This window comes from Daktulosphaira vitifoliae, unplaced genomic scaffold (genome assembly GCF_025091365.1).
Source record: "Daktulosphaira vitifoliae isolate Bord-2020 unplaced genomic scaffold, ASM2509136v1 Scaffold_5, whole genome shotgun sequence".
Classification (NCBI taxonomy): Eukaryota; Metazoa; Arthropoda; class Insecta; order Hemiptera; family Phylloxeridae; genus Daktulosphaira; species Daktulosphaira vitifoliae.
In genome coordinates, this window is record NW_026099576.1 from 26419674 (window position 1) to 26434562 (window position 14889).

General features: G+C 31.7%; 1 protein-coding gene across 12 annotated transcripts in view; it reads left to right on the forward strand.

Moving 5' to 3' along the window:
- The window catches only part of LOC126907692 (uncharacterized), a 72471-nt gene that overhangs the window by 8944 nt on the left and 48638 nt on the right, over positions 1-14889 (forward strand). The window contains exons 3-5 of one of the 12 annotated variants that reach the window (XM_050689166.1): positions 3894-5672; positions 5835-5996; positions 6645-7692. In XM_050689166.1, coding sequence (XP_050545123.1) covers positions 3894-5672; positions 5835-5996; positions 6645-7504 — 2801 coding nt within the window. In that variant the 3' untranslated portion in view covers positions 7505-7692. Of the gene's footprint in view, positions 1-3893; positions 5997-6644; positions 7693-14889 lie in introns of those variants that run through there. The other 11 variants (XM_050689169.1, XM_050689174.1, XM_050689167.1 and 8 more) reach the window with 11 other exon arrangements.

Here is a 14889-nt window from a genome sequence, read left to right on the forward strand (position 1 = left end):
TTTTTATTCTCAATTTTATTTCAATTCTTTCACTTTAATATTTTATGTTAATTCATTTTTTCAATTTCAGTATTTTTTATACTTAATTTTATTTTTAATTCAACTTTATCAATTCAAATAAATTTTTATTCTCAATTTTATTTTAATCTTTTACTTATAACTTTTATTTCAATTTCAATAATTTTTATTCTCAACTTTATTTTAATTCATTCACTTTAATAATTTATTTTAATTCACTTTTTAATTTCAATCATTTATATCCTCAATTTTATTTTAATTCTTTTATTTCAATAAATTTTCTTAAATTCACTTTTTCGATTTCAGTTTTTTTTATACTCAATTTTATTTTAATTCAATTTTTTTAATTCTTTAATAATCTTTTATTCCCAAATTTATTCTTTCACTTTTAACTTTTTTTTCAATCACTTTTTTCAATTTCAATATTTTTTATTCTCAATAAAATATTTCATTATTTTACTCTTTTTTTTTTTTTTATCTAATAATATCACTTGTTTATTTTATTAATTCAAATATATATATATATATATTTTTAATTTGATTTTAATTGGAAAATGTTATTTAAAACTGAATTTTANTAATTTGATTTTAATTGGAAAATGTTATTTAAAATTGAATTTTAACACTTTTTATTTTAATTCTTCACTCTCTATCTATCTTACTTAAAATTTTTATGTTTTAATTTAAAAGTATTAATTCAATTGCCTTTAACACCAAGCTTAATTTTAATTCTCTATTTCAATCAAATAATACTTTTCTCGATTTAATTATCAATATTCACAATATAAATTCTTAAAATTTTTTTCTTAGTATTTTATTTTACTTCACGCTTTCCTAAAACCTTTTTATTTTTATTTATTAAATTGATTTTTATTAAAATTTAAGTCGAAATTTTCAATACAAAAAAATTTTTTTTAAAGGTAATAAAAGGTCAGTAATTTTTTTATTAAAAAAAATTCAAATACTTTAATTTTGTGAATGCTTTTTTAAATTAAACCCTTAGTAAAATTTAACTAAGCCTAATGTTGGGCGTCACTTTTAGTGAATCAAAAAAAAGAAGAATAATATATAATTTAATTCTTTATTACTTTATAATATAATTAGGGGGGGTTATTACAATATGCGCCACTTTCTATACGTAATATCACAAAAGATTATAGTTACTACAATAAAAAATATCAACATTTATTTTAGGCAACTTATCTGAGGAGGCACAAGAGAGTCGCAATAAAGATTATAAAATGTACAACAAATGTAAAACATCACAGAAGACGGTAAGATGTTAGTAATATTCCCTCAAAATGATGACAACTATAAAGAAGATGAATTAAATAGTCAATTAAATGATTCATTTTCAGACATGAATTTATCAATGGCATAATTATTTTATATATGTATAAAACTAAAATATTCATATTTATATATCAATGTAATCGTATAACAATTAATAATAAATAATGACTAATTTTATTTATGGAGTAAAATTCCTGTAAAACATACGATTTTTAGGGAAATACTCGTTTATTCTAGGTAAATGCAATATGTACAGTTCAAATATTATCGAACGCAAAATTTTTTTTTTTCATAGTATAGCTGATGACTTGTTCTACAAGCCACATGTATGGATTAACGTGTAATTTTTAGTTAATCTCTTTAAACGAGCAAACTAGAGTAAAAAACGAAAAAATTAGATTTTTTTTTAAGTATAAATTTGTTAAATTCCACAAAAATAAAAAAAAAACTTTTTTTTTCTTTTTCATTTGTAAAAGGATATCTTTTTTAATAGGAATAAAAAAAATGTACAAAAATAAACTCAAAATTATTGAAAATACGGATAAATTTTAGAAGTATAACATTAAAATAGCTCTACACCTTCACTAAATCAACTTAGGCCATTGAAAATTTGTATTAAAACCCTTAAGTATGATATTAATGTGTTTTGCTAAAAAAAAAAAATTTTAAGAAATGATACTTTTGGCCGCCTAAATCGGCGTTTCATTCCAATGTGAGGCGGTGGCCATATCACGAATACCCAGTCGAAGTGTTATATATAAACAGTGGAAATCAAATTAGGTTTTAAACTCTTTTAGGCAACGAAGAGGCGGTGGCCATCACACGAATACAATGTAATGTGATTATGTATAAGGCCCGAACTAGTTAATAATAATTAATTGAATTTTAAAGATTAATATAATTATTTGATCTATTGCTTTATCGTTCTATACTCAGATTATTAATTCTAAATAATTGAATTATAAGATAATATAAGTATTGACTCTTAATGATTTAAAGTCTTACCTGAAGATTTTTCTTTGTTCTAATAATAACTTTTGACAATATTAGGTTATAACAAAATAACACGAAATCAAATGTTTATTTTATAAATTAACAAGTAAGAATGTCACAATGATGATTACGAACTTTGTATATCGATGTCGAGAGCGCAATTGTTCGAATTGCGCTAATCTCTAAATATTCATTGAGCTGTTCGAGCTCAATGAATATTTAGAGACAGACTCTCTCAAGCCCTCATCGCTCAGTCCTCTAATAGTATTATTTTATCCCCGAACAATCATCATTGTGTCATTCTTGCAATGTTATTATTTTATTGACAAGTCATCATAAAATATATAAATTAATATACAAAATAGCATAAAATATATGAATTAATACATTAAATATATAAATTAATACATACGAATAATACACAAATCATTTCGACAGTTCATATAATATTATTATAGTTAGTTAAAAAAGAGCTGACAAGTATAATTTATGAATTTTCTCAAAGAAAAAACAATCATGTTATTCTAAGCTTATGAATATAATATATAAATAAAAGTGTTAATAATTTTTAAATGAAAGATTAAATGAACGACAATTATTGTGAGCACAAACAGAGCAGTCCTCTGTTATATCATATTGTAATAGTGATGAGTGTATTACGACATTAGCTTCGATGCGAAGCTGAGAAGGTATTGGTTTTACTATGATGTTTTTATTGAAAATTATTGTATCAAAATCTTTAAATTTTTATACATGTAAAAGTAAAGCAAAATATAACTTCTTTAGTATTTTTATCATTTATCCGTTTAAATTATAATATTAAATTATTGAATATCAATTTCATACTAAATTTAATAATTATAATTAGTATTTATTCATATATTATATTTTAAAATTAAAGAACTACTAATCAAGATATAATCAAAGAAATAAGAGTTGATGTTGCTTTTGGAATAATCCACCAATTTCTCTAAATGAAACACTATCTACAGATTTGCATAGAAGCGTTACTTATAATAGTGATTTTAATCACTGTCAGATATCATCTATACTGGTCCCATCTACGCCTCGTCTACACTGTGCCTCGACACCACTGTGCTACCGTTTTTTAAAAGCACAAAAGTGCTTCAATTATATTTTACTATCCATATATATTCATTTATATAAACTATTTTTTTTTTACAACCATTAGGTTGGTTAATACCAACTATATTGGTATATCCTGGGGAAATTTAAGTGCAGAGGTTTTCCGTAGCCTTCTGCACTGGGAACATAGTGCAAGAGATTATTTTTTAGTTTTTATTGCAAAAGTGCTACAATTATATCTTCTTCACATTTTTTTATCCAAAATATATATAAAAATTGTTTAATAACAATATATTCATTTATTATAACTATAACTAGTCGCAAAATAGGGAATAAACTAAACCTAAAAACTTAAACTTTATGTCAAGTTTCAATTTTAATTTTTCGATGACACTAAAAATAAAAATTGTATTTGTATGTATCTCTTTTAATTAGATAGTTTATAAAGTTATCAAAATAAACTTTTAATATAGCAAAATTTAATAAACATTTTGCTCGTTTAGCAATTCAAAATAAAAATTCAAATGATGAACAAAAATGGCAATTAAAAGAGGATACGACAAAAATAGCTGCAGAAAATGGAAATTTGGAATTGTTAAAATATGCATTTCAAAATGGATGTAAATGGGATGAAGGAACAACAGAAGCTGCTGCAAATAATGGTCATTTAGATTGTTTAAAATATGCTTATGAAAATGGCTGTAAATGGAATCAATTCAATATTGCTACAAGTGCGATTAGAAAGGGTAATCTAAAAATATTAAAATATGTTCACAAAAATGGATACGAATTCAATGAATTCACAACTAATATGGCTGCAGCTGGTAAGCTAGAAGTGTTAAAATATGTCCTTAAACATGGATATCCTTGTAATGAAATTACAACTTATACAGCTGTTTTTAATAGAAATCTGAAAAATTTAAAATATTTACATGAAAATGGCTGTCCATGGGATAATAGAATAACTTATGAGGCAACCATTCAGGGTGATATTAATCTTTTAAAATATGTACATGAAAATGGATGTCCTTGGAATGAAAGGACAACAGCAGCCGCTGCTTCTATCGGCAATTTAGAATGTTTAAAATATACAATTAAAAATGGTTGTAAATGCCATAAACATACAACTACTGAGGCAGCTATAAAAGGTAATTTAAAAATGTTAAAATATGCACATGAAAATAAATGTCCTTGGGATGCAAACACAACAGAAGCAGCTGCTTTATGCGGTAGTATAGAATGTTTAAAATATGCTTTTGAAAATGGCTGTGAATGGGATAAACGTACAACTACTACTGCTGCCAAAAAAGGTGATTTAAATATGTTAAAATATGCCCATGAAAATGAATGTCCCTGGGATGAAAGCACAACAGAAGCAGCTACTTTAAGCGGTAATTTAGAATGTTTAAAATATGCTTATGAAAATGGCTGTAAATGGGATAAACGTACAACTACTGCGGCTGCCAGAAGAGGCGATTTAAAAATATTAAAATATGCACATAAAAATAAATGTCCTTGGGATGAAAACACAACAGAAGCAGCTATTTTAAGTGGTAATTTAGAATGTTTAAATTATGTTATTGTAAATGGTTGTAAATGGAATAAACGTAACACTACTCTGGCTGCCAGAAGAGGTGATTTAAAAATATTAAAATATGCACATGAAAATGAATTTGCTTGGGATGAAAGCACAACAGCAGCCGCTGCTTTTAGCGGTAAATTAGAATGTTTAAAATATGCATATGAAAATGGTTGTAAATGGGATGAACGTACACCTACTACTGCTGCCAGGATAGGTAATTTAAAAATATTAGAATATGCACATGAAAATGAATGTCCTTGGGATGAAAGCACAACAGAAGCAGCTGCTTTAATAGGTAATTTAGAGTGTTTAAAGTATGCCTATGAAAATGGTTGTAAATGGGATGAACGTATACCTACTACTGCTGCCAGGATAGGTAATTTAAAAATATTAGAATATGCACATGAAAATGAATGTCCTTGGGATGAAAGCACAACAGAAGCATCTGCTTTATATGGTAATTTAGAATGTTTAAAATATGCTTATGAAAATGGCTGTAAATGGGATAAACGTACAACTACTGCGGCAGCTAGCAGAGGTGATTTAAAAATATTAAAATATGCACATGAAAATGAATGTCCTTGGGATGAAAGTACAACAGAAGCAGCTGCTTTAAGAGGTAATTTAGAATGTTTAAAATATGCTTATGAAAATGGCTGTAAATGGGATATACGTACAACTACTGCTGCTGCCAGAATAGGTAATTTAAAAATGTTGAAATATGCACATGAAAATGATTGTCCCTGGGATGAAAGTACAACAGAAGTAGCTGCTTTAAGAGGTAATTTAGAATGTTTAAAATATGCTTTTGACAATGGCTGTAAATGGGATAAACGTACAACTACTGCTGCTGCCAGAATAGGTGATTTAAAAATATTAATATATGCACATAAAAATAATTGTCCTTGGGATGAAAGCACAACAGAAGCAGCTGCTTTAAGAGGTAATTTAGAATGTTTAAAATATGCTTATGAAAATGGCTGTAAATGGGATAAACGTACAACTACTGCTGCTGCCAGAATAGGTGATTTAAAAATATTAATATATGCACATAAAAATAATTGTCCTTGGGATGAAAGCACAACAGAAGCAGCTACTTTAAGCGGTAATTTAGAATGTTTAAAATACGCTTATGAAAATGGCTGTAAATGGGATAAACGTACAACTATTGCTGCTGCCAGAATAGGTGATTTAAAAATATTAATATATGCACATAAAAATAATTGTCCTTGGGATGAAAGCACAACAGAAGCAGCTACTTTAAGCGGTAATTTAGAATGTTTAAAATACGCTTATGAAAATGGCTGTAAATGGGATAAACGTACAACTATTGCGGCTGCCAGAATAGGTGATTTAAAAATATTAATATATGCACATAAAAATAATTGTCCTTGGGATGAAAGCACAACAGAAGCAGCTACTTTAAGCGGTAATTTAGAATGTTTAAAATACGCTTATGAAAATGGCTGTAAATGGGATAAACGTACAACTATTGCGGCTGCCAGAATAGGTGATTTAAAAATATTAATATATGCACATAAAAATAATTGTCCTTGGGATGAAAGCACAACAGAAGCAGCTACTTTAAGCGGTAATTTAGAATGTTTAAAATACGCTTATGAAAATGGCTGTAAATGGGATAAACGTACAACTATTGCGGCTGCCAGAATAGGTGATTTAAAAATATTAATATATGCACATAAAAATAATTGTCCTTGGGATGAAAGCACAACAGAAGCAGCTACTTTAAGCGGTAATTTAGAATGTTTAAAATACGCTTATGAAAATGGCTGTAAATGGGATAAACGTACAACTATTGCGGCTGCCAGAAGAGGTGATTTAAAGATATTAAAATATGCATATGAAAATGAATGTCCGTGGGATGAAAACACAACAGAAGCAGCTGTTTTTAGCGGTAATTTAGAATGTTTAAAATATGCTTTTGAAAATGGTTGTAAATGGTATGAAGACACAACTCGAGTTGCTGCAGCTAGTGACTGTTTGGACTTCTTGATGTATGCTCATGAAAAGGGATGTAACTTTGACAGAGATACAATAGTAGCAGCAGCATTGCATGGGAATTTAGATTGTTTAATATATGCTCGAAAACATGGATGTGATTGGGTGGAAGGTACAATGAGAGGGGCTGCAGCAAATGGACATTTAAACTGCCTAAAATTTGCTCATGAAAATGGGTGTATGTGGGACGAAGGCACAACAAGGGAAGCAGCTGCGAATAATCATATTAACTGTTTGATATTTGCACATAGTAATGGGTGTAAATGGGATGAAGGAACTATGAGTGGAGCTGCTGCAAATGGAAATTTAAACTGCCTAAAATATGTGTATGAAAATGATTGTGAGTGGGACGAAGGCACAACTAGACTTGCTGCTGCAAATGGTCAATTTCGTTGCTTAAAATATGCTTATGAAAATAATTGTTCTTGGAGTAGCGGTACTATTTCTGAAGCTACTCGAAATGGATATACAGATATAATCAACTATGCTACTAAAAATGGTTGTCCTAATTAATATTCTGTTGAAATATACAAATTTTTATTATAATTATTTATGGCTAATTACTTTTGAAAATGCTAACTGTAATTAATTTATTGAATATGTTCATTGTATCTGAAAGTAACTACAAAAAAATAACAATAATAATAATAATTAATTCACAATATTTTTATTTTTTAATTAATTTAATTATATAAGTGTTCGTGTTTAATAATAATAATAATAATAATAATAATAATAATGTTTAGTAAAATCTCAAACAGCGACAGGTAAAAGTAACATATGTCAGTTTCGATATAGAATATTTAATAAAAATAAATAATTATTTTAAATAAATAATATGCTTTTTCTTTTTCTTAATTTAAAGTATTAACGTTGAAACGTGACAAAATGTTAATTTTTATGGTATAGATAGATTTACTGTTTTGATTTGCTAATGGGCGCGCGTACGTTATAACCGGCCGTGTAATCAGAAAACTGTACTGTTGCTTTCAAGGTGAACGCTATACACACAATATTCTTTATCAGTTTAATAATCGTTCCCTATATGACACATACACTGGCCACCACTGTCAATACCTGTATAATTTTAATATTGTTCATACTTTTATCTTTTTTATTATATTTTGTAAATTGTTAAGCCGATATCCTCTCCCAAACGTAATCGTCGTCGTTGTTGTGTATCAAAAATTGATTCTCTTCCCTTTGAACCACCGTTGTGGTATTATGTTGCTCTGTGCGTACAGCCAACATAAATTTTTTTTCGTGTGTGTCGTTTTAAAATTATGTATTAATTCAACAAGGCGTCGGCCATTTCTGGGGCCGAGATCCCTATCTTAAGATGAGTCCCATCGGGAACTGGGTATCATATTGTTTTTTTTATTTAATATATTGTTTTGAGCCTTTTCTGTTTATTTTTTTATTCTTTTATGAGGTATATATATATATATATTTAGCTATAATTAATAAATACAAGGTTATTGGTCAGTGGTGTGTCATGTATATTTAATACATATATATGTATATTATTCGCGCAGTGCCCAAGTACGGTCCGGCCGGCTCGATTACAAAAATTATTCGACGCGCCCGGAGTACACGGACTTGTTCCGATGCGGAAGATACTTCAGGTGTAATGTTTAAAAGTTGTTGGTTAAAATTTTTTTTGTTTTTTTTCTCTTTTGTCCCTTCATTTTCAGAGTGGTTTTTGCTTTCGGGTTTTGTCCACTATTAACTTAACTGTAATAATTTAATAAAGTCCCCTTAATTTTTTTAATCAACAAAAATCTTTTTATTGCGTGAATATCTTCAATATTCACGTGTATCTTATTTTTTTTTACCTTTAAATAATTCTCTCTAGTTTTAAGGTAACGGTCTTCGACATACTAAAGTATGTCCACCACTAGTGACATCAAACATATTTTGTTATATTTACAAGGTATCAGTGTATTATTGTTTACAACAAAACTTTATATTTTAGTATATATATATATATATATAATTTTTTTATTCGACGATCCACTTTGTTTCACCATAGTGTATATTATTTCATTTAATATTATTGCTTTACTTATTGTTTATTTTTTTTAAATCCACTTATGGTCCGGGTATTGTTTTTTTTTTATGATCAAGACCCTCGCCTAAGTGGTTGGCGACCCGATTTTCCTTTTGCAAGGGAGCCATGAAGGTGGCGACTCCACAATCCGTTGCGTGGCCCAAATCGTCACCTCTCAACGTATTTAAAGTATTTTTTATGCTTTTAGAAAGATATTTATTTAAAATTAAATATATTCTAAATACTATTAAAAGAGCCCTATTTTTTTTCTTAATTATCATACATATCCAATCCATATTAAAGCATCCAAACTGGTCGCGCGACTATTTAAAACTTGACACTTCATCGCGCTCTGCTCTAGGCTGGTATTAACAAGTATTTTAACGTATTATTGCGACGGGTATTCGACGCTAGGCATTTGTTAGACTTTACAATACGACGAATACGCGTGTGTGTAACGGTCTGGTTTACAGCGGAGCGGTTGCTGAGAAGGAACTGTCACGACCGCGGGATGACAAACGGGTGACAACGCCATGGCCGTGTCTAATACCTCCCCACCAAGCTGCCGTTCCATTTTAAAGGCCAATCACTTATATGGCGTTCGGTACTTAAGTCAAATATATTAATGTCGCTTATAGCAATAAAAAGCTGTAATTCTTACGTTGTATGTTTGATGGTGTGGGTGGTTATGATCCGCGTAATGCGAGTTGAAGGGTGTAGACATAGTCCCCGCGCATAACGTGCATTATATAAAGGAGTGGGAGAGCTTACTCGGTCGGGGGCTCCTGATGTTCTGTTGAGGTGGGCAGGAGAGGAACAAGTCCATCTCTTGTACCAGGCCATAATCCTCTAATTCCATCTCTAGAGTTGACATAACTGGTGTTGACAGTAGAGCGGGGGCCACCAGTACTGGATGACGACCGGGTTGAGCCTGCAACAGCATTCTCCCCTACTGGTCCTGGAGTATCCGACACTCCTGGAACCGAAGACTTCCTGTTTTGTTAGAAAGTCGTGTTCCAGGAGTACGTCACAGTACAGATTCTCTAAGATAATAGCCGCGAACTCTACTTGTAGATCCGCAATTTTTGTTATAAAGGTAGCTGTGCTGATCGCGTCTGTTGTGTGACCGTCAGCTAACCTAACCGGAAGTGTTTGTCCGTTGTGCACAATTCCGAATTTGTGGGCTATTGCTCAAGTAGTATATGATTTTTGCGCCTATGAGTCAAGTAGGGTTGTCAAATTCCAGCTCCACGGCTGAAGTAGTAATTTTACGCGGACGTGATTGTGTGGCAGTACTCAAATGGTTAGCGGTTCGAACGGGGGGCATTGTAACGGTGTGTTTGCCGGTGGTATTAATTGCCATGAGTGGTTAGGCCATTCCTGCCGTATTCCCCTCCTCGACGGTGACCAACAAATCGTTGGCCCGACTCGCACTATAATCGTTACCTACTGTATCTATGATATTGTGACAAGTATTTTGAATAACCTTATGGTCCTCATTGTGGTTGAGGGGTGTGGTGGTGGAGAGGTGTGGTTGTTTTTAAAGTTATTTAAAATATTGTCACCCTGATCGTAGAAAGCGCATCCATTTTTGTTACCGTTGTCGATTGAACGTTCGGTTTGGTCGGCGCGCTGATTATTTAAATAATGCTTTGGGCGGACTTGTGTTTGAAAGCCCGGAGAAGGGACTAGTTTCTCCGTGGCTGCTGTCTGTTTCCCGGCACTGTCAGTCTATTAGGACATGCATTATGTCAATGACCGACTCCGCAAAATCGACATGGTTGGAGTGGGTGCGAGTCGGGCAGTGCATTTGGCCACGGTCGCGTTCCCTGTGACAGTTGTGAGGGAGAGATAGTCACTACGTATGGATTAGCGTTATTAATTAGCCTACCGAATCGTATGGGGTCGATTGAGTTTGTTCGCGATTACGCGTAAGTCATCTAAAGTACGCGGACATCGCATTCGTACATTACCATAATATTCGTTATGCAAAAGACTGACAATTCGATCTACTATCTGTTGCTAGGCACAAGTAGGACGACCGCCCATTGCAAGCCATTGTTTATCGATAATAAACTTGGTCATACGCTGATTGTGTCTCTGTTGTATCGTCATTAACTCGATCTCCAATTCAGCTTATATGCTGTTATTGTCGAACGTCATTAAAAACTCCCTTGCAATTTGTCGCCAGGACATGTTACTTAACTTGATGGTTTACCACCAAGTTGTCGCCATTTTCTTTAAAAATTTTACGCTCGTCTTTACCTATAGTTCGTGATCTATGCTCACTTGGGCCAGTAGACTTTCTACCTGTTCCAAAAATTCGAGTGGTTCTTCCTAGTATTTTCCTGTTAACTCAGGAGAAAAGGGCCGTACAAGGGGTAGATTATTGAATGCTACGGTCGCCATGTGTGTATGCGAACGAGTTAATGAAAATGGAGACAGATCGCGTATCGATAGCGTAAATGTGTTCGCTCGAAGTAGCGATGGTGACGCGCGCGTAGTCTGACTGGCTAATCGATGTAGATTAAACGCTTCGCGCTGTTCGATTTTAGTCGGGCGTTGTTGTAGAGTCGTGTTGCTCGGCCCGAAAGTTACGCGATTTGGTTCGGACGGACGTGCTTAAACAGTACGGTTTGTTATTACCGTTTCTCGCGTCATCTGTGTGGTGGTGAACGGATTCCGTATGATCTCGTTGTTCGTGTCGTGGCTTATAATCGTCTGTGAGAGGGACCAAATTTCCTGCATAATGCACGACAGTGCTCTCTCTACTTCATAGCGCTTCCATACGTGTGGTCAGAGATATATCGCGTAAACTTTGCTTTAACGCACCTATCTCCTTCGTTGCGTGGTATGTTGATGCACTGTATATAAGTCATCTGTATATGCTGCGTTCAAACTGCCGTTAGGGCGGCCGGTTTCCTGAGACCATTCGTGTTGCGATTCAGCTTCGGAGTCCTCTAGCGCCAAGTTAACCGGTTGATCCATATTTATGGGTGGGTCGACGGTCCGGCATAGCGCGGGGACTTCATCTAGCAGGGACTCGCGTTCCCTAGCGAGCGTCTCTTAATCAAGCGGCGGGCGTTCGGGCAGGGTTGCGTTCGATGCGTCACTGAGTAAACTATTCTCCAATACTACCAGCAGATTGCTTTTTGTCGTGGAGCCGTTTAACTGCCTATAAGCGCAATAATTCACGACTGTTCATTTGAGATAGGGTTTTACTAGTCATAGTGAGCGTTATTTACCGTATTTTGCAAAAATGAACAAAATAAAAACGCAAGTTTTTTTTGTTTTCGTTATTCGGAAATATGATATCAGTAATCGGGTGAGAAATTCACTGCTGTCACCAGTGAAACTAAAAGTTTACAAAATTCATAGTAAAAGAGAGGTGAAGAAAATTTTCCTGTCACTTTCAAAAAAAAAATTTCAAAATTTATGAAAATAATGTAAAATGTCAGTAGAATTTTCTTTCATTGTTCGAGTAAATCCGGTTTTAATCTTTTGCCGAGGAGCCAGTTGGTATGGGATGAGTACACTCGCGTGTGCAGGACGCAATATAAACGACATATTTTCGCAGTAGAATGTGACGTCGATCTGTTTATGAACAATGTTTAATAAAAACAAAAAGTGATAGAGGAACAAATGTATATATTAATTACTACATAAACAAAATAAATAAATAAAAACGTAAGCGCTTGTTTGTTTTTGTTATTTGAAAATACAATATCAGCAATTGCGAGAATACGCGCTATGCATTCGCGTATGAACGTAAACAATGCATTTTCTTTTATTTCTTTTAGTTTCTATTATTATGTTATTATTATGATGGTGTTGTAGTATGGCACTATGACAGTGAATTGTACTTGGGAATGTGATTGCTATGATGGTAATCGAAATCTTTATGATCGCGACGACACAATTAATAATACAAACGGTTTTATGGGGCCCGGTTGTTAAATATAACGATCGCTGTGGTATGATAATGTGTATGATTATCCTAACCGATTTTCATTCCAAGGTCAAAAGAGCACTGTCGCACATTACGCAGAAAATTTTCACTATGAAAACGATCTATATTTCAAATTTTTTTTTTCATAATGTAGTATATCACATATATAAGCACATATACAATTTTAGATGCATATAAGTGTCAATAATTCCGAAATATTTTCAAATATTAAAATGATAAGTTTAATTTATGTGCGAAAATTGCTATTTTGAATCCAAAAAAAAAAAAAAACCATATAATAAAATAATTTTAATATGAATAAGACATTTTTTTTCGCGAGGCAATATTACAGTGATGGGATCCTTGATATTTATTGAAGTTATTGGATCTAAACGAGAGAAAAATCCAAAGCATTTTCAAAAAAATCCGTATTCTGTATATATTTTAGTGGACTGCATATAGAGTAAATTTTGTTATAATTCAAATAACAAAAATAAATTACATATGGTGAAAAGGTTTGTTAAGGTTGTATGAATGTATGGGTATTTTGACCGAGGTTGGATATTTGGGGTTTGTTTGAATTGTGAGTAACGAGGTTCTATGGGGGTTGTGGAGTCCCAAGGGTTTAGAACAACGAAGACCAGTAGATATAAAAAAATATCACTTTATACAATTTTTAATAATAAATAAATTACGAACATAGTTTTTTAAAAATTCTATGTTCAACCATCTGTTAATGTAATATTTAAGTGGCTTCAAATCATAAAAATACTAAATCAAGTTACCGTGGATACACTAATGTTTATTTAAAAATACATATTAGTTTGTTTTTGCATTTAGTCCAGAAGAGCTAGTCTTTTGTGCCTATATACTATTAAAAACAGTCACAATAAATTGTGAAAAAAGTATTTTGATACATTGATTTTTTGCAACACAATCAAATTACAATGACGGTAAAAAAATTCTTTCGTCGGTTGGCAAGGGCCTTTACGTGTTGTATTTCCAAAAAGCAGCGTAATATAAATGATATAGTATCTTAGCTTAGTCTAGACCAGGTATTTTTTTAATGATATTTATCTTAACACGATAGACAATAAAAGTTCTCTCGATATCTAGTGTTTTCACACGTACGTAGAATTAATACACCTATTTATTTGAACATGTAAATGTCGTGTAGATTTATATATTCGGTATTAAAAAATTCATTTATGATTTTTTTTTAAATTAACTATAATTAGATTAATTATTTTTGCAATTTAATGTGTTATTAATTAGAAAGCACGGACTGTTACTTAAGTCCAGTTAGTAGACATGATATTCAGGATTCAGGAACTCAAACAACGACTACGTTAGAAAATGTGTCTGATGAAAGGGTAAATATTGTTGACAATAACATTAACAAGACTGTTGATGGATGTGAAATGTTNCATTAACAAGACTGTTGAGGGATGTGAAATGTTCGAAAAAGAGGTTCACGAACTTGGTATGGCGGAGCCTAACATAACAGATATTGAAGGAGCAGCCATTGTGGAAAATAGTAAGCAAGAAGAGGGTACCATAAGTATTTTAGAAATTGTTTGAATTTAAAATTGAAATACATTTAATACTTACATTTGTTTACATTTTTATAAAAGCTTAAACATTTTAAAATAAAGATTTTTGCAATTTAATGTGTTATTAATTAGAAGACATGGAGTGTTACTTACGTCCAGTTAAAACACGTAGATTTAAAAAAGGTACTATATGCTACAACGGAAAAAAGAAGAATTCTGGCACGATAACTACAGATAATGGGCAATGTTATAAGTTCTATAGAGTAAGCATATTATTTTATCGTCTTCACTATAATATGACAAAACTGGGTAATCAACATTTTGAGATTTTATTTCGGTTTTATAT